Source organism: Vicugna pacos, chromosome 33 (assembly GCF_048564905.1).
Source record: "Vicugna pacos chromosome 33, VicPac4, whole genome shotgun sequence".
Lineage (NCBI taxonomy): Eukaryota > Metazoa > Chordata > Mammalia > Artiodactyla > Camelidae > Vicugna > Vicugna pacos.
Genome location: NC_133019.1, coordinates 4,006,190 through 4,026,485, shown reverse-complemented (window position 1 = coordinate 4,026,485; position 20,296 = coordinate 4,006,190). Strand labels below are relative to the sequence as shown.

The following is a 20,296-nucleotide window of genomic DNA, read 5'->3' as shown; positions in this document are numbered from 1 at the left end:
CAGTGAAACAGTTCCAGACTTTACCTAAAGTCTGTGTTTCACACTAGTACCAGGAATCTGAGTCATTTTTCTGCATTCAAAATATTCACCTGGTATTTCTAAACACAGGACATTAACCAAGTGACTGCTTTAGGGAATTAACATTCATATTTTTAAAAGAGACTTTATAGTTTCTGGAGTAAACAAGGGGTGTGATGACAAATCCACAAGGGTTAAAACTGGACAGACTTCGGCCACATCCCTCAGGGCTCTCCGTCCCTAAAGCCATCTGCATCTCCGTGGCACACCAGCTCCTTTCTCCTCTCTGTGCTGCTGGTGAGAGCTTACGGGGCTTGTGTTATCTCAGAGGGGCAATGGGGTGCCTACTGGCCAAAAGACTGTCATGGTAAGAGAAGAAATTAGTGCTGCGTATTCACCAAACAGCAAACTCCTGCAAGCGGCTCCCTGCGTGTGCGCGAGGTGAAGTGTCCTGGCAGGCTCCCCAGCATTGTGACTCTGGTCCAGGTGGGTCTGCGCGTCTGATCTAGAGGCCCACAGGCCTTCTCCATGTTGGTATTTCAGGGTTTCTATCAACATTTTTATTCAGTCTCTCTTATCAATCATGGGGGAACAAAAGAAAACCTTATAGAGTATTTCCACATATAAGTAGATGTGTTGTTCTTAAAACTTTTATTTCTTTTTCTAAGTATAAACCCTTAAAATGTAATCACATGACTTTTTAGATTAAAAAAAACTGGCATGAATCTTAATCTTTATACAATTTCACAGCAGTATTAGCAGCATGAATTTAGCCTCTTAAAAGATTTTTCTCTGCTCTAAATGAAAGTAAATTCCAAGTTTTAAAAAGCCAGAGCAGCAACCATCCAGTAAATGGAATGAAATTCTCCTAGTAACTTCTACAAACTGAGTACTTACAACATGTGAGTGTATAAAAATCAAGTATCATTAAGATTTATGGAATGACATGACAATCTCAACTCATTCTGGAAATGCAGGACTGCCTTCTAGTCTGGAGGACGTGTGCAGTGGGCTGAGAAAATGGAATGCAACTTTCAAAATAAAGTCCTGGGTATCAGACACGTTTTCCATGTCTGCAGCATTCTAAGAACTGTACCTGAAATGCTGGTGTGGATGGCAATTACAGTAAGACTGTGATCGCACGAGGGCAGAGTGAAGCAACAGCACGTTAATCCCTAGGACCTGAACGGTCACTGCGCAGAATTCCAGCGGGTGAGACGGGCTGTGCTAAGTGGTTATTGCAGGAACGCTCAGCTTTCTAACAGATCATTTGTAGCTACTTTAAGAATTCCAGGAAACCTGGACTCTGGTTCAGAAACAAACTAACATGTAAATTGTAATCATGATAAATTATGTGTTTATCTAGTCAAACCATGCTGGTTTTTTTTTTTTAATGAAAAAAAAAGTTGCTTTAAGAAAATAAATGGTGTGAAATATTTCACTAGGATCACAATTTACCAAATATGACTGAGGGGAAAAAGAACTGAAGGCAGGCAACACCTCAGAAGCACTGATAGTTTTCTGGGGCTAACGAAGTGCACTGACTTCCACCTAAGAAGTTTCTTGAATTCTAACTTAAAGATCCCTTTGCAGTGATATGAGCCTATTCAGCCTGGATCTAAATAGTCTGACACCTTGTGATGACTCTTTATGAAATGCTCAAAGTCTTAATTCCTTTAATTTTTTGGTTATAATTTGCTAGATGTTCGATAGACTCATCTGAAGGATCAGGAGTTTTCTCCACTGTAACTTAAACAGATGGGGGAACGAGGTGAGAAGAGCGGGTGTCACTCTGGGCCAGGCGCATGGCCACTGAGAAAGCAAGTAGGACCGCAACCGAAAACACAGAGACCTTCGGGGAAGCGGACGTCAGCCGCTCTGAAGGATACAGCAAACACTAAGAAGGACAAAGTCAAGTTGAAATTTTGTGCAAGGCAGTCCTCGGGCTCTTACACATCAGCCCCATATGGCAAGTACAGCCTGTAGCAAATCTCTTTACTAGGTTTTCAACACAGTGCTTACAATCGTTCAGATTTTTAAATGACAAAAAAAATGACAGAGTCTATAGATGGAAGAGGTGGTGATGAAGCAGGGAAGGGGGAAAAGAAGCTTTATTTTTTATTATTTTTTAATGTGGTCAGGGGGTTTGGAGCTTTTTTTTTTTAATTTTTTTTAAATGTTTGGTTACTGAAAAAAATAGAACAGTCCACTGTCCAGCAGAGGCTGCTTCAACTCTGTTGCCCCCAGAGGCTCACTCTGCGTGGATCTGCGTCTCGGGGTGCTGCAGGGCCAGCTCTGCGGGCAGGAAGGCGCCCTGGCCCAGAGCCGTGGCGTAGGTCCTGCTCTGCGGGTGGGCAAAGCCGGGGGGCACGTACACCCCCAGCGCTGCCGCTCCGAAGCCCCCTCGCTGGAGCTGGGGCGGGGAGTGGTAGCCCTCCAGGTTGTCATACTGGGGCACCACGGTCACGCCGCCCTGGCGCTTGCCGTGTGGCTGGTACTGGTACAGCACGCCAGCGTCCCTCTCCACGCTCTGGGCGTGGTGGAGTTTCAGGCTATGACTCCGCTCTGGTTTAGGGGGTGGGACGACTGACGGAGCGAGGTGTTCCTCCTCCTTGTAGCCGTCTCTGGAGTGTTTCTCTGGGGCAGGAGGCTGCCTAGCTCGAGGCCTCTCCAGCTCCTTGGAGAGCCTCACCTCTTTGTGGTTCAGTCTTAAAGATTCCTGCCCCGATGGAACGTAAATCCCTCCAGAGTTATGGTAGCTGACTGGCTCAGACGCGTCTGGAATCCCCTGGGGCCCATAATCTAGCGGGCCGGCCCCCTGCGGGTAAGGCGGCCCATGTTTTGATTCACACAACTGCCTATGGCTTGCTTCCTGGTGGCCCCTGTGCTCGGGGAGACCACAGCCCATGTCGTGAAGCTTCCTGTTCCTGAGGCTGCTCTGCTTCTGCGGGAGGCAGGGCTTCTCGGGCTGCCCGCCGCCGTACGCTCCGTGCTGGTGGGCTCTGTCCAGCTCCGGCTCCGCGTGCTTCCGGTAGAAGCGGTCCTCTCCCTCGGGGCTGACGGCCTTGACTGCGTGCCGCCCCTCCTTTCCTTCTGCCACGGAGAGAAGTCCAGTTTTCCCAGGATCGGATTTACTTCGCAGGTGGATGACATAGATCCCGCCGAGGTCGTCCTGCGCGGCCGGGGCCATGTTGTCGTACTGGGACACGACGGGCCCTTTCACCTTCTGCCGAGCGCGGCTCTCCCTCCGGATGGACTGCACGCGGTACTTCTCCATGTCCTCAAGATCCCACGAGGTGTAGCTGTGCTTGACGTCAGCCACTGGCGGCATGCTGACCACACTGTGCTCATTGGCAGAGAAATAGCCGGGGGCGCCGGCCCGGGGGCGCGGAGGCAGCCCGGCGTAGCCGAGCACGCTCTTCCCCTGCAGCCGCGGGTTGCAGAAGGCCAGGTCGCGGCCGGGCAGGCGGTGCAGCGGCCGCAGCGGCAGGGCGCCGCAGGCGTCCAGGTCGCACAGGGCGCCGGCGGCGCCGGAGTACGGGCTGTAGCGGTAGTGCACGCGGCCGTTCTCGAAGTAGGGCTGCAGCTGCGTGACGTGGTAGTCGGGGCGGGCCTGCGGGGGCGGGCACGGCTTGTACTGGTGCAGGGGCCTCGGGCAGAAGGCCGGCTCCTCGTCCGGGGGCACCTCCGTCCGGGAGATGGGGACAGAGCGGATCACGGAGGACGGAGGGGCGTGGAGAGACTGCACCCTGCGGATGGTGGGGTGCGGCGGCGCGTCTTCGGGGTAGCAGCCGCCCCTCACAGCGGCGCCCAGGGAGGACACGTACTCCGCCCGGCCGCACGGCTTCCAGTGGTGTCCAGACGCGTTTCTCCCCGGGGCCACGTACGTGTTGTAGCGCGGGCCCACGGAGGCTGGCGGCTCTGACCTGGAGGCGAACGCCGGGTGCGGCTCCACTTTACTGTGATGCGGAGGGACGCTCTGGGGGCGGTACTGGCAGTTGGGAGTCACGTTGAAATGCAAACAGTTTTCCAGACTGAAGGGTTCGGTGCTGACATCAGGCCTAGCAAAGGCGGAGTAAGCAGTTCTCTGAGAGGCGTGCTTCGGCTGCGGGACAGGGAGCGGTAACGGCAAAACGTCGTCGTCCACAGAGGCGGGGGCCGCGCCGGCGAAGGCGTGGGGACCGGGACCGCAGGCCGCGTCCGCGCCGATGCAGTGCGCGGCGGCGGCGATCTTGCCGTCCGCGGCCCTGGCGGGGGGGGCCGGGCCGGGGAAGCCGCAGGCGGGGTGCACGGGGGCCGGCTCGGCGCGCAGGGGCAGCGGCGGGGCCCGGGCCCCTTCCCGCACCTTCTCGGGAAGGCCGGGCTGGAGGGCAGGGGTCGCGGCGGGACACTGCGCGGCGGTGCCATCGCTGGCGAGGACGGGCGCAGGGTCGCCCGCGGCCCTGGGTTCAGGCGGCCTCTCCAGAGCTGGAACTACTCCTGGAACCTAGTGAAAGACGGTAATATTACGAGTTTGTTTTTCATGCTCCCCTCTACGGACTCAAACACTATTAAAAGTTTATAACTCACAAGTTGAGTCTATTTGGGTAGCAGCTTGAAATTTCCCCAAGCTACGTGGTCATATTAAACAGGACAGAGGCTGATCTGTCCCCACTGCCACCTGGTATAGCAGCTGTCACCATCTCTGGAGAACTGTTCTAATTTATGACAGGCTTTACATATGAGAGGAGGCTGCCTGTGACGTTATGTCAATGTGCAGACCAAAACAAAAGTTTGGTCAAGTAACAGTCAGGCTTAAAAATACATACCCAGTCTATCTGTCCAGCTCAGTCTCAACGCCAAGAACATTTTGCTAAGGAAACAGAGTTGATTCTATCTGGAAAAGTATGTGGAGTGACTCACAGCTGCCCACAATGGGCAGTTTTAAGCCCCCTGACCTCCAGAAGGACAGTGAAGGGACTGGTCCAAGGATGCGGCCACTGTCTCCCTCCCGCCTCTACGTCAGCCTGGCCAGTGGCAGCAGAGGCCAAACGTGGTCCTCACTGCAAATACTCTCTCCTTGAGAAGCAGTTGCTAGAAATAGCATCCTCCCCAAAAGATTAGGTATTGAAATCCTTTTAGTTCAAGGTGACCACAAAAAACCTGGGGCATTTTTTTTTTAATGGAGGTACTGGGGATTGAACCCAGGACCTTGTGCCTGCTAAGCATGCGCTCTGCCACTGAGCTATACCCTCTCCTCCTGGGCACTTTTTTAAAACATGAGAAAATTAGGAAGAAACCTTAATATTTTGCATTTAACATTCACTCATCGGTACAAGTGCTTAATTACAGAACAATCTGCTGGTTCATGTTGAGAAAATAAGAAGTCCTAAAACACTGTGACCTCTGACATTTCTAAAACGTCTATAAGGCAGAACGTCTCACAAATGTCCTGAGAATAAAGCACTTCCGTCAGGCAGACGTGAACCACTGGCAGAGATGCTAAGATGACTTGCCCCAGAGTCACAGTGAGTCAGTGATGGAGCGGAGAAAAACCCTGCAGCCCGACACCTGCAGCCCAGCTGGACGTGTGTGATCACAGTCTCTTTGTATGTCTGTGAGGACACGACCCACACTTTAGGAACTAAAGGCAGCAGGTATAGTTAAACCAGAGCCATCGAGTAAGTGCTCCTTTTTCAGAAAAAAAAAAAACAACCCAGCATCAAGATAAAGGCAGATCCCAACCTCAAATGGGAAATGCTTCGTGGAAACCTGCCACGGGACTAAAAACATGTCAGAGCTACTCAAAGTAACAACATCCCCTGCTGGAAAGCGAGGTACCTTCGGGAAAAGCCCACTTCATCTCACTGACTGCCTCCCCTTCTTACCTTGTGCGGATTGTGAACTCCCACGCTGGCTGCTGCCTGTCCCTGCCCCGGGCCTGGCAGCTGCTCTGTGGCTCTCTGGGAAGGAGGCAGTGGAAGGGGACGGCTAGTTCTGTGAGTGCGCTGGAGGGTGGCGACTGCAAAATCCACTGCGCTGGGCTGTTCGACCACATCCCAGCCGGCTTCCCTGGCGCTCATCTCGGCTGCTGTCGGAACAGTCGTCACATAAGCCACGGGGGCTGTGCTGGTGTCCTCTTCAGGGGACCCAGGCGGAGGGTAGACTTTGTCTCTGGGCAAATTAGAAGGTGTGGACGATTTGTCTGCAAGTTCTAAAGGGTGATGGGGCTTATCCACACTTGCACCAAGATAAGAAGAAGGCTGCTCCCCACTGTAGAGACGAGGCTGAGACCGGTCCTGATCCACAAAGGAGACAGTCAGAACACTGGTCTTCGCAGACTGGTCTTCAGGGAAACTTAGGTGATCATCAGATTTAGAGTCTGTTAAGGGAACTGAAGTGGCTCCGGCCTTTTCTGGGTCCCCAGATAAATAAATTCGATGTGGCTGACTGCCTGGGAAGTCTGCTGGGTGGGGCTGCCCCCCAGACTCCGTGGCACAGGAGTGGGTGTAATCCCCGACAGCTGCTGCACCTGGTGCTGGCTGGTCACCATCCTGGAGGTGGGGCTGCTCTGTGGGCATGTCAGTCTGGAAGAAGGCTCTATCTGCAGTGACACTGGAGTGGGAAGCAGGCAGCCCGTCTTCAGCTGCGGCCACTGCCAGGCCTCCGTAACTTGTACAGGCACCCTGGAGTGGCCCTGGTCTCCTCGGGGGCTGGGCGGAGGCTTGCTGCGCAGACTCGGCTAACGCTAGCGCCAACAAGCGGGCAACGTTCTTCGGAGGCGGTGGTGGTGGGATAAGAGAGACTGAACTTACAGGAACGGGATCCTGAGGAGGGTCATGGTTATCTGCTCCTGGTGGGAAATCGGGGAAAAAAAATGAGAGTGAAAAGGTAGCTTGTGTTATCCTGCACGGAAAGCCAAACACTCCCCATCTGATCACTAAAAACAGGTGCCTTCCATATTTCAGATCGGCAATCCACAATCTTCTATCCCACATGCAAATGCTGTAGAAAACACATCTGGTTCGGAAGCAAAACTAAAACAAGAGTGTTTAAACCGCAATCCCCTCTTGGATTGCTAAAGAGATGGGGTGAAGCAGGTCTCTCAGGGGGCTCAGAAAGGACTGCTTAGAAAACAAGCTTCAAGTGCTTGCAGGCAGTTTATTAAGAATAGCTTCTACATTTGATGGTGTAGGCTGGCTGGTTAACTTGTTAAGGCTATAATATAGATATTTTATCAGAAGAAAGAACAGAATCAAGAGCTACGAAACTGTGCGAAAATTATCCATGAATTCTGACTGTCCAAGGAGATAAGGGGATGTTACGAAGACGTGAAGCAGGACCACTGGCCCTTTGGGGGATTTCTGTTTGACTGATTTTAACTTAGGATTTGGAGCCTTCAGCACCACCTAGAAAACCACTCTGTCTGATTAAAGGCTAGCTGTGGAGTCAACTTCTCTCTTAAAAGGCACAGATGGCACACAAGACTGAAGGTCCCTGCTAGCTCACAAGAAGAACAGAGGAAAACACACGGTACCTGTCTGAGTCTGTCCAGGAGGCACAGCCTTACTCTGACCGCTTGAGGCAGAGGCAGGCTCCTCCTCCTTCCCTGGCGACTCCATACCGGTGGCCGCCACCTGGCCCAGGGGCTGGGCCGCAGACTCACATCCTTCTTGGGCCTCTCTCTCACTTGCTTTCAGCTTTACTACCTGGGTGGGGGGTCTGTTTATAACATCACTTTCTTCGACACTTTTGTTCCAGGTTGGAGAAGGTGCGTCCTGAGCTGCCGTGTTTGAGGCTGTACCGATGACTTCTGACACCCGAGCGGGAAGGGTCACTGAGATTGGCTCAGATATGTTCATAGAGGGCGATCTGCTTAATTTCCGGCCAATCTTTGGAGAGAAAGCGTAGACGACCTTCTCCGTGAACGAGGATGCCTTAGATGGCTTCTCTTCGGTTGGGCTCAAGTCCAGCGTAAAGAAAGGACTCAGTTTCTCCTGAACAGGAGAGACAGGTTCAGAACTGGCAGCGCTTCCCGGAGTCTGAGACTGGCTGCCACCCGCCTCTGAGTCCTTGTTGTTGGTACTCTGTCTGTCCTTGGAGTATCCCAATGAATCGAAAAAGGAAGCACCACCCTCCAGACACTCAGACTCGGCCTTAGGAGGACTGCACTGAAATGACATCGGGTCAAAATCCAGGCTGGCTACTCCAATGTCTGGTGGGCTCAAATCGACATCCTCAGCTGAATGGGGAGACAGGAGGGCTGGGACATGCAGCAGCCCGACTTCCTCCTCGCTCTCATTGTCGTGGGGGAGATTGTCGTAGGAATTGCAGCGGTTCCCCAGCATTTCTCCATTGAAAGAGGCACTCAGCGCATCGCTGCTCGATCTGGGCCGTCTGGGTCGGAAGAGCTTGGAATCACCTGGTAAACGTGGCAACAACATCAAAGTGTGAACGCCACAGGGCCCATGCACCATGAGTCGCCTACTCAGTGCAGCAGTAACGCACTACAGAGCAAGAGGATGCAACTGTCTCTTGGGGCGCACAGATGGAACCCCCAAAGCAAGCGACACATAACAGACGGTTTGACACCATCAGAGGGAGGGGAAAAGGGGCTCAGAACCCCTAGATCCTGCTAGTAGTTCAGCACTGACTTGTTGTGACTTCGGGCAAGCTCTTCATTTCTTTTTGTCTTATTTTCTCACTGGCCTCACACGTGGCTTGTGAGGCCGAACTAATCACTTTGAGCAATACTTTGGATATACAACAGCAAAAGGGTTTCTTTCTTTCTTTTTTTTTTTGGTGGGGAAAAATCCTCCTAACACCTAAATTTCTATAAAATTGAACTTCTCAATTAAACTCTCTACAATCTCATAAAGTATTTACATATATTTACTAAAGAATTCCTTTCTGATACTTAGTTTTTATTTTTTTTTTCCTTAACAAGAATAGGCTTTAAGTTTCTCAGGCAGAGGCCTTAAGAATGTAGACTATTAGATGATTTTGTGATATTGTTAAAAATCCAACTGGTAAAAGAAGTCCTCTGTCTCAGCATTCTATTACAATTATTAGAATTGCCAAAGTGAAAATGTACTATAAAGAGACAGACAGTGTCTTAACACAAAAACATTGACTAATGTGTTGACCTCTTATAAAATTAATTTCTACTCAAATATTATTTTCTGCTTAATACAAGCATCTAACCAGCCCACTCCCCCATTTTTGAGACCCATTCTCTTAACAACAGTGAAATGGAAAATCTCAGAAAACCAGTAAGATGTCAGACACTCGACTGAAGTGAAATGAGAGGACTTCTTGAACCCTGAGCAGAGCCACTGGTCACTGAGGACCTGCGGTTAGAAATAACAAATGAGGATGAGAAAGTTGACCAGGAGGAGGCACCCCAGGAATCAAAAGAGCATGATCTGCATGCCAAGGGGCTGAGAAAAGCCCTTGGGAACCAGCGCAGCTGCTGACTGCGTCTGTAAGAGGCCCGCTCGCCAGCCCGCTGCACCAGCCACGCACAACGTGAAGGCTGTCCTACCCGCTACTACACGGTTTCGCCAAAAAGGTTCTATCTCCTTCCAGGTCAACACTGAAGTAATCTTTTGTTCACTCTAAAAATTAGTACAGAGTTGCAACTATAGCCCGACTTTTGCTAAATGGAAGCTAAAAAATGTATTTCATAATTGTTCTTCAAGTTGCAATCAAACATTTTGGTACTATTTACCATGAAATTCTGGTCCCCATTTGAGGCAGATTCACTTTAGTTGCCTTATCCTGGTACTAATCATCCTCAAATAGTGAGAACTGCCTCTAGTCAGCGCGATATATGTAATTTAGCATCAGGTTAAGCCATCTGCAAGACAAGACTACTGGTCCTAACATCAAAACTGTTTCATTTCATACTTTGTAACAAGCACTGTGTTCTTACGAAATTTAGAGAAAGAAAAGCTACTAACACCATTTGTCACTGGACATTAATAAATACAAACGGTTAACTTAAAACACTTCACCTAGTTTTACATAAACTGAATAGCAATCAAGTCAAAAGTGAAGAAATTAAAGACTGGTACCATTTTGCAACATCAATGGACAATACTAAATAGACACTCGGGTTTCTAGGAAATTATAGTCTATAGCCTATTCATGAAGCATATATTTATACAATATTCTCAACTGTTATGTTCTTTTATGAAATATATTCCAGAATAAAACGACTGAGGCTTCATTCTTACCGTCGACTGCGTGGAGGGAAGTAAGAGACTCTTCACTCTTAGCTGAACGGAGGGTCCCTTCTGCTCTGCCACCTAAAGAAACAAAACCGAACACCGTGAAGTTTTATCCACTGCGACCTACGTAGTGAAATGAAACTATGTAGTGTAGTGGTGTCTTTATCCATATTTAAAGTTCCGAGTGTGGTAATACTTTTACGATCATATTCAGTTTTGCATCCTATTATGTATGTTGTACTGTTCCCAAGTGGTTTCCTATGTGAAAAATCTCTCTTCTAAAGGATTATGAAATTGGGAATAGAGATGAATTTTAAAACTTCCTTTTATATGTCTTGAAGACCAGTATATCTTGAGATGATCTCATGCTCGATTTAGGGTGAGCCCTGAGTCCAATGGCTGGGATCCTTTGAGAGAGAGGCTGCAGGCAGACAGAGGAGAGAAGTCCCGTCAAGACGGGGGCAGAGACCAGAGTGGCGCCACCAGAGGCCGGAAGAGCCAAGGAGGGACTCTTCCTGGATCCTTTGGAGAGAACGCAGCCCTGCTGACACCCTGATTTCAGTCTTTAACCTCTCGAACTGTGAGGAAGCAAAGTTCTATTGCTTTAAGCCACTCAACTTGTGGCAATTTGTTTCGGCAGTCCTAGGAAACTAACACAGGTCCTTTAATTAATTACATTTGTTGGATCTTATTTGTTAAGTATCTCCATCCTCTTTCAACCTCTTGACAGCACTCTGAGCAGCTGACAGGTACCTCTGGTGCAGGTGCTCAGCTCTCTGCTTCCCTGCCGGAGCACCGTTTTCTCACCGCTCTCCTTTCCTGACAGCTCTGCCTGCTCCATCCTTTAAACGCTGCTTTTCTCCAGGATATTCAGCCCCCAACCCACTTCTCTCTCTCAACGGGCTCTCCCAAGGCCTTAAAATATACCTCTAGAGCTTCCACCCTTAGATGTTTGTTGATGACTTTCAGATCTGTATTTCTAGTGAAATTAAATCCCTCTGCTGAATTCCAGACCCACAATACCCCTCACCTCTCGGGCAAGTCCAGCTCGCTGTGTCCACAGACAACATGCTGTTTTTCTTCCCCAAACTGCTACTCCCCACAGGGATAATGGCACCACCATCTCCCTTACCACTGAATCAAAACATGAAAGTTATCTTTTTTTTTCTCTCATCCTTCACAATCACTTGGTCACCTAGACCTCTGGATTCTGCTTCCTAGATGCCTCTCAAATCTATTTCCCACTCCCACGGCCACTGCTCATTGTTTCTTGCCTGTACAGCTAATTTTCTGTCCAGCCGCCAGTCTTACCCTGTTACGTCTACTCCCTACCCTCTGACAAGCACACGTGGCCCCTAACAAGCTGAATCTCTTTCTGTACCATCCTCCCCAGCCAAGCTCTTTACTGCTCACTGCTTCACAGACCAGCACACTCTGCTGCCATTTCCTGAAATCCCTTTCTCAGTCCCTTGCTGATCAGGTGACTGGTACTCACGCTTCAAAACCTAAGTCACAGGTTCTACTCTCTGACCATCGGCCCCTCTCCCCTGGTGAAATGACAATTCCTGCCAAAATTACCTCGCATAAACCTCTATTTCAATAGCTATGATTCTGCATGAAATTAATCTCCTTACACGTATGACTTCCCAAGTGAGACACGGAAGGCAGGGCAGTGTCTTTCTATCCGCAGAGGCTGCTATCAAAATACTGAGCGCATGCTTAGTGCATGATTGCAAATGGTATCAGTGATGAATGAAATGAACTGAACGCTGTATTTCTAACATTACCTAAGAAGTAAACACTACTGTCCTTCCTAGATTCAGAACTTGAATGATTTTTAAAAGAGTAGCCCTTTCAACAACACAGTGATAGATTTCTCTGCGACACTCTCATCAATGAATCATCTAGTAAAAAGATACCTCCTTTGGTTGTAAGAGTTACAAACTTTTCAAGCATGTTGAAACATAATTTTGTCATTTTTTAAATCTGTAAAAATACAGATTAATAAATGTAAAACACCACAGCAGTTATTTTTTATTACCAACCATATGCAAACTAGATTAGGATACGTTGTGACTTTTTAAGCACATTTACACTACATGTAACCTGTATAGTTTCCATGAGAAATTGGGTACTTCTACACATTTATACATAATATATACTTGGGGATAAAGAATTAGTAAAAGGAGACAATTTAAATGTAGCAACACAATTGGGACATATCCTGTGAGGCCTGTCACAACAGCGTGCTGAGTCTGTGCCCGGAGTGAGAGAGCCCGGCCACAGGGCAGGAGCGCGCCCCTGGCGGCCCGCCCCGCCGGCGACGGGACAGGACAGGAGCGCACCCCGCGGTGGTCCACCCTGCGGTGGTCCACCCCGCCAGCCACAGGACAGGAGCGCGCCCCCCGGCGGCCCGCCCCGCTGCAGCACCGCGGGGAGGAGCTGACCTTTCAGAGCCGCGGCCTTCATCTCGGAAGGCTCGCTCTCGTTGCGCTGCAGCTTCCTTTTAGAAACAGATGACGATTTCCCCAAGTTGAAAAAGGAACGCCAGCTGCCCACGGGAGACTTTTTCATTTTATTTTGAGGCCTCCTCCTATGAGAGAGAAAATAACCTGTATTAAGGTATCCAAGGGGCTACCTTTACTAATGGAAAATCAACAAGTGATAGAACTCAAGAGCCTGGGGGGCACAGCTGAAGCGCAAACAGCCACCTTCCACAGGGCACGCGCTACCCCGTGTGGCTGAGCTGCACAGCGAAAGAAACGAGAATGAAATGTGTGACAGTTTCGCAAAGGTGATTCTTACACAGATTTTCATATTTAGATCTAACCTCACAGTCCGTGAAATAAGTGAGAATAAGAATATTTGGGGATAGGAAATATTAAAACTCCGAAAGTAGAACTGAATTGAAGAAAATGATTTTAGGTGTGAGTAATGAGAATTAAGTCAAAAAAGAAAAGTATTAAAAATAGTAACTAACACACTGACAGCCTGGGATTCACACTAACTGCACAGACAGCATCTCACTGAAGTTACGTAAAACCACGGGAGGTAGGTACTGCTCCTCTCCTTGCACAGCTGAGGGAAACCATGACCCGGAGACGCGTAAGTGACGTCCTTAACGCTGTGAAACCAGTGGATGCTGGCGTCGGGGCTGGAACCCAGTCTGCCTGCAGCCCAGCACTGACACTCCTGACTACTTCTCTATAAAGAGGTTTTTGAGAAAATTACAGAGCTGAACTATAAATTCAGGAAGCTGAAGACAACCCCAGGATGACAAAGGAAAAGTATGTGCTGACTTTCTACTGCCGGGCCATGCTAATCAAGGGAGGGGAAAGGAAGTTGGAAAGGCATACGGAAACACGGAAATACATTCTCAGCTTTTACTTGTACTGTCCAGTTCAGGAAGGTGAAGGCCCGACATTCTTGTGTAACAGCCAAAGCAGCAGCCGAGACCAAAATGAACATATACATTAGCCTTCCCACGATAACTTAGTAAAGAAGATACAGAAACTCTGTTATTACCATTTCTTAACAGAAAAACCGAGCATCAGAGCTGGACAGGACACTGAGGGAGGGAGCAGCAGTGCTTCTCACACGCTGGCACACCTCAGAACCACCTGCAAGGCGTGACGAAGCACTGACTGCTGGGCCCCACCCCAGAGTTTCTGACCCTGGGGTCTGGGCTGGGGCCCAAGAGTGAGCTGTTGGTCGGAGAAGCACTGGTCTGCTCCAAACTTAACGAGAACCAACAGCAACCAAGCCGCTATCCTTGCATCACTTTCTGAATAAGCTGTCACAACAGTTTATTTCTAGACACATTTCTCAATAACATACTTCAGAGAGAAAATCACACCCCACCCAGTGGAAGCATATCATTTTTTCCTAACAGTTTTCCCTGTACAGCTGACCTCCCTCTTCTTTACAACGACATGACGCAACGCGTTTTGAGAGTCATTCATATCACTCCCTATGAAGTCACATCCACAGTCGAATGAACAGGTTTTTCAGGGACTGGCCCAGAATCAATACAGTAATACTAAAATACAGCAGCAAAAGTAAAAGAGATAGCATGTAGCCGCGAGACGCAGATTTTGAAGGAGGACTGTGTGCAACTTACCTTTCAAGCGGGAACTCGATTACGGTGTGGAACCTCCCCTGAAGGGCGGCGGGCCCCTCTCCCACTTCGATGTATTTATTTTCACTCACAGCTGGGGAGGTGACCTGAGCTTGTGTTCGTGCCTGGGCTTCCTCCAGCGTCAGCAGCTTGGTGGATGGAGACGGAACCAGCAGGGACTTGGGTCTTGAAAGAGAAGCTGGAAAGAAAAACAAAGCCGTGTAAAGAGTCAAACTTTGACAAAGGGAGAAAAACATAAATATGTGTGAGCATGTGTGTACAACAATCTGCTTCTCTGTCCCTCCGTATAGCTACCTGTCTGTTGTTTTAAATCTTCTTCATTACGGTTTTTAAATGGCAAAAATAATGGAGCCTTACACTAAGTGAGTAACAGAAGGTGACATGCAGGGTTATTAGCAGTGACGTGCATGTGTGTGTATATATATATAAATACACATACACACGTAGATGTATATAAAAACTTCCTTAAGTAATTTAACTATTTTCCTTTCTTGAAAGATACCAGGCACGGCCTAGTCTCACGCATGCATTTTTAGCTTGGGAAGGAATTTTTCTACTGCTGCTCTGTATTGCACCTTTATACACATCAATGACAGATGACATGATACGTTTTTTAATGTGCCCTGAGCTTAAATCACAATAGGTCTAATATTTAGTATTCACTAAGACCACACAAAATAACTGTCAAATTGTGCATTTTGGGAAACAGACATAAATGATCTACTTCCTATCAAAGTCAGATTTATTAAATTGAGACAAGAAACGCAGTTTTCCAGTCCTTCGGAAGTCGTACTACGCGTCTCCGGCAGTGAAGAGCGTGTGCTCGAGCCACACCTGCCCCTTCCTGCATGGCTGCACTGATTCTCCCGCTGAAGAGGACGTCGACGTGATTGAGGATGAACTCAACAACCACAGACTGAATTCTCACTTCCATGAAAGCCGCTGTTCCACTGAAGCAGGCAGATTCTATCTGTTTTGATCTGTGGGGTAAACAGCATTACCATCAGAAAGTCCCCCAATAGCCAAATTAAAGAGGATTATTTTTTTGTTTATGTGCAAATCACAGACACCCACAGGAGGAAATCACACTTCCACAGCGCTGTGGCTGAACCCCGACTGCCTGCTTAAGGGAGATGCTCATAAAAATAACAGGTTAGTTTCACTTTTAAAAATTATCCTTAACAAACACTGACGAACTAGACCTTTATTTAAGATGACTGGTTCTACTTCAAGTCATAAGTCAAATGTAACTTACCTTAGCAGGTTTGGAGCCCAAACAATTGCTAGGTTTTTTGCATGCATATTTGTGATGGAACAATAGTCAGCTAGAAGAGACAAGTGTCTCATTAGGAACTCCAGTGTTCTGGAAAATGAAATGCAACATATTAACAAAAAGAAACATCAGGTAGCAGGACAGAGCGTAAAAGCCCCACTACTGATTTTTAAGTTTCCAACAGCAAAATGGAAAAAGAAGCCATATAAACCCCAGCAAATTCTTTTTGCTGCCTATTAGGTTTGAATGTTACTATCACTACAGAACTGCCAAAATATTATTAATTCTACAGTTTATGTACAGTAATTCCATCTACAGAATACTCAGGGAAAAAAAGCCTGTTATTAATTCTGAACTTTATATACAGCAATTCCATCTATAGAACAGGAAGGGAAGAAAGTCCAAGGCAGATGCAGTAAGAAATGGAAGTTTCTGGCAGGACTGGCTCAGAAAAAAACAGCCTTAGTTTTGCAGAAAGCTCTGGAACATTTGCTCCTGGATGTTAGACAACCAATTTCAAGGACACCTAACCCTAACCCTAACCCAAACCCGCCCAGCACCTTCTGCAATTTCTGTGTCTCAGCAAACAGATGTGCACACAGGTTCAGTCAACTCCCCATTTGTTCATCCATGCATACATTCATTCAATATTTATTTAGGGCTTGATGAATGTCAAGCACTGTGCCAGACCCCAGGGATACAGAGGCAAATAACTATAAATGTATAGAAAAAACAGAAGTTTAAATGGTTGGAACTCCAAGGAAATTTAAACAGTCAGAAACCCCAAGGGGAAAAAAACCCACCTCCACACAACTGACTTCCGCGTTAGGCTGGTATTCACAACGTGCCGCCTACCTGTAGTGTGGAGGGGGGAGCTGCTGGATGACATCGTGGATTTTTATCAGCCTTTCTTCATCTGTTGCTGCTGAAACAGCATCCTGGAACGACCATAACGCGGAATGACTAGCAGGCTTTGTTGGTAAAAATGCAAGTTCTTCACTTACAATTCAGTTTCACTTTGAGATTAACTGACTTTACTCTTTGATGCCGAATGGATAGGGAAACATAATGTAGTATCAAGAAGTAAACAGAGCGTGGACATTGAAATCTATCAAAAATAGTATTTTTGAAACTTTATGATAACCAGCATCAAGGGTTATAAGACTGTGGCTCAAAGTCAGAAATGAAAGAATGAAGATGTGAAAACAGTGGAGACTATGTCTAGCTAGCAAGCGCTGTTTTGTTCTGTTTCACAGGAATGTTTTTACTCAGAGAACTGTTTCTTATATGACCAAACTCATCTTTACACGTATTGAACAAAACCACAGCAAAACTCCAAGCAGAATTTGACTTAAAAGTGACTGGTACTCACAGAAAACTTCTCATACAGCTGGTAGGTGAGCAGAGGGTTTGGGAGCTCCCGGAAATAGAGCTTACACAGGGAGCCCACGGAATGGATGTCCTGAACGTAGGGTTCTTTTGTCAGGTCGGGAACATGTTCAGAGTCAAATTCATGGCTAACAAAGACAGAAGACAGACAACAAAAAAAAATTTTTTAAAGAAAAGCAAATATGAGTTTAAAACAGGAAGGAAAGGCCCAAAGTATTAGCCTCTACCTCAGTGAGTCAATGTTTTCTTCGAATGCCTGTATTTCATGTAAGTTATATTTGGACTTCACCATCCACAGTGTCTGATCGTGAGACAAGTGTTTTTCTAAGTGGAAATTAAGGGCAGAGCTTTAAATTAAAACAGACAGAAATTTCCAAAATGTACGTGAAAGTACAGCTTTTACCACACAGATCTGAAAACAGGACTTTTAATTCCTAATAGTTTAAATACCCAATATTCTGGCAGTTCTGAAAACTTGAGTTGAATGGCAATTTGTCCATGAACAACTATGTGCAGAAATTCCTCAGATACAAGACGTATAGTTCAGGAATGCTTTACTGAAGGAGGATAAGGAAGCCAGAAACAATACAAAGCAAATCTCAGCCAACGCCACATTTTATTAGGAAGTAAAATCTGCAGCATTAAAGTGAGTGAAATAAACGCTGTGGTCAGAACACTCAGGCACAGTAAGCTTACCCTCCAGGTTGATTAATATTAATCTACAGACATGAGGCTGCTTATCAACCTAGAGGACTCAGGTATGTGGACAATCTGAATATGAGATTTGCTGCATCTGAAACCAAAGACTGAAACTGTCTTTAGTATAAGAATCAATTTAAGTATTTTCCAAACATGTATTCCTGAAAACAGAGATGAATTCAGTGGCCAATTAGAATATTAAAATCCTTATAGAACAAGGGCAATTACCTTGCATCTCTGTGAAAAATAAAGGATAATAACACACTAAGACTAGACTAGAATCTAAGCGATTAAGCAAAAATAAAACTTCTACTGCTGGTGTAAAGGAGGTCATTACTTCTGTCTCTAAGACTTTCATGGGAGAGGGTGTAGAGCACATAACTTGTGCACACTTGAACATACACTACATAACCCGGGTGAAAGGAGACTGGAAAACGTTTCACCCTCATCAGTGTTCACTAGTAATAATTAATTAGTAATAATTAATTAATAATTATAATGTACATTTCCGTCTCTGATGGGTGTCACAGATTCACCCCCTCGGGGCAGAAGCCAACACTGCCTTCCCTGCGGGGTGTGGGAGGCTGGCCTGTGCTCCCTTAGCTCTGTCTAGATGTAGGCAGGAGCCCAGACCAAACCAGGTCCACAAGCCCAATTTTTTAAAATCTTTAAATATTGTAAAGAGAAAATACAAGTATTGAAGCGATTAGGGGACACGGTTTTCTGATACTACAAGTGAAGAAATGGCATGTAGGAAAATACATCAAACAATATGGATATTACTTCCTACTTCATCTAAACTATCTTACTGAAAATGATGGTTATCAATATAAGCGGCTTAATTTGAAAAATAGGTTCCTTTTAATGAACCACAGTTAGGGACATAAGAGAAAATGCTACGTTGGACTTTACCGCAGTCTCTGGATATTGGAGGCAACGCCAGAGAGACGATATATCCCGTCCACGATGCCATACCTCTCGATGAACGCTGTGCAACTCTGAAGAACCTGGGGCACTGAAGAGAATTTTTGAAGACACGGATTAAATTGAGAGTATTCAGGAGAAACAAAGTCACAAAAAACGCAAATGTCTTAGCAAAATAAAGTTTGTGAGTTAAAGTTATAAGGGGTAAAGATTAATCTACTTTAAAAAGATGATGAGGGCATATTAACTTAATTCCACACCTAAACTAGATAACTGGTCCCTGGGTAATGCGAACCGGCCCCATCCCGTTACACCCAGGTCACTGAAAGAGCTCGTATGTTACTGGACAGTCTCTGCTCTAAGAGCTTCCGCCGTAGACTCATTTAGACCGTGTTACAATACTAAGGTGAACTGCTTACGTCTAAAACCACACCAGATCTGTAAAACTACAGCTACTCAGCTGAACTTCATACACAGCAAACGGATATACAAAGTTAAATAATTATCCCAGCACAACCACTGACTACCCTAAGTGCTGCGCTTTTTCACTTTTTAAAAGTCTCTTTTATCTTTTCACAGCTAATGCTAATTCCAATCATACCCAATAAATAAAGCATCAACATGATGCAAAGGTCAAAGCAATTTCAAGCAAACGGCATCTTTTAATTTCCCGCCTATCTCTACATTAAAATTACTGACGTCTGGCTCAACATTACCAGCTCGTCTTGAAGGGCACTCTACCTACCAGCAGGAAGAAAAGAAGGGCGCTGTGGTTGCCTCTGAGCAAGTGACACAAACGGGCAGCTATGCTGGGTCTACTGTCCAGAACAGAACGTTGGAAGTTTATGATAGAACATTTTTATAACCATTCAAAAATTTACAATAACAGGGGGAGGGTGGAGCTCAGCGGTAGAGTGTATGCTTAGCATGCATGAGGTCCTGGGTTCAAACCCCAGTACCTCCATTAAAAAAAAAATTTACAATGACTGAAATTTGAACTTCATTTGTTTTGCAATGCAGATTGATAAATTTGTAGGCTTTTAGTAACTATGTTCATTCCACAGTTTTAAGTTAAAATCCATGAAAGAATGGCTTAGACAAACATTTGGTCTGCAAAAAACTACTGTATTAGGGGTCACACATTCAGAGCGGCAAATGAAACAAGATATTTTAATAAGACAGTTTGAGCTCATGTATTTCACCTATGGTATATGTTACCCCTTTCTTATTACAAAAGACTTTTCCTTGGTTTTCCCGCCTTTGCTGTACTTCCTGCATTCTGTCCTTTAAATTCTGTCAGATCCCGTGAAACTGTAAAACTCTCAGATCCATTTAAAACTCAAACTCCTTAGCTCTGAATGAATTTTTTTAAAAAAGCAGGTGTACTACTGAGCTTGTAATGGGTGTCAGGCTAAACGCTTTATAATAAATTCTCTCATCTGATTCTCACAGAAATCCTATGGGAAAAGCTCTATCATTACCCCCATTTTACAGAGCAGAAACTGAGTCTTGGATGAAGCTTTACCCAAGGACAAGCGGTAAATAAGTGACAGGAATAGGCTTTTAACTTCTGTATTTTCAGGCTCTCCTAGCTTCCACTACAGATTTTTCATGAAAATAAGCTACCATCTGTTAAAAAAAGTA

At 46.5% G+C, this 20,296-nt stretch overlaps 1 protein-coding gene and 1 long non-coding RNA gene across 8 annotated transcripts in view; one reads left to right on the top strand and one right to left on the bottom strand.

The window, feature by feature from the left end:
- Window positions 1–652: 652 nt before the first annotated feature.
- Window positions 653–20,296, bottom strand: part of ARHGAP32 (Rho GTPase activating protein 32) — a 170,935-nt gene continuing 151,291 nt past the window's right edge. For all 7 annotated transcript variants that reach the window (XM_072954129.1, XM_072954126.1, XM_072954128.1 and 4 more), the window contains 11 exons: window positions 18,641–18,743; window positions 17,013–17,157; window positions 16,496–16,578; window positions 15,623–15,730; window positions 15,202–15,347; window positions 14,350–14,545; window positions 12,677–12,822; window positions 10,236–10,307; window positions 7,535–8,419; window positions 5,886–6,850; window positions 653–4,504 (listed from right to left, as the gene is read on the bottom strand). In XM_072954129.1, the coding sequence (XP_072810230.1) occupies window positions 2,270–4,504; window positions 5,886–6,850; window positions 7,535–8,419; window positions 10,236–10,307; window positions 12,677–12,822; window positions 14,350–14,545; window positions 15,202–15,347; window positions 15,623–15,730; window positions 16,496–16,578; window positions 17,013–17,157; window positions 18,641–18,743 (5,084 nt within the window). In that variant the 3' untranslated portion in view covers window positions 653–2,269. The remainder of the gene's footprint in view (window positions 4,505–5,885; window positions 6,851–7,534; window positions 8,420–10,235; window positions 10,308–12,676; window positions 12,823–14,349; window positions 14,546–15,201; window positions 15,348–15,622; window positions 15,731–16,495; window positions 16,579–17,012; window positions 17,158–18,640; window positions 18,744–20,296) is intronic.
- LOC140691190 (uncharacterized) lies at window positions 4,345–8,878 on the top strand. The gene is made up of 2 exons (XR_012066737.1): window positions 4,345–4,517; window positions 7,759–8,878. It is a non-coding gene; the product is annotated as an uncharacterized lncRNA (long non-coding RNA).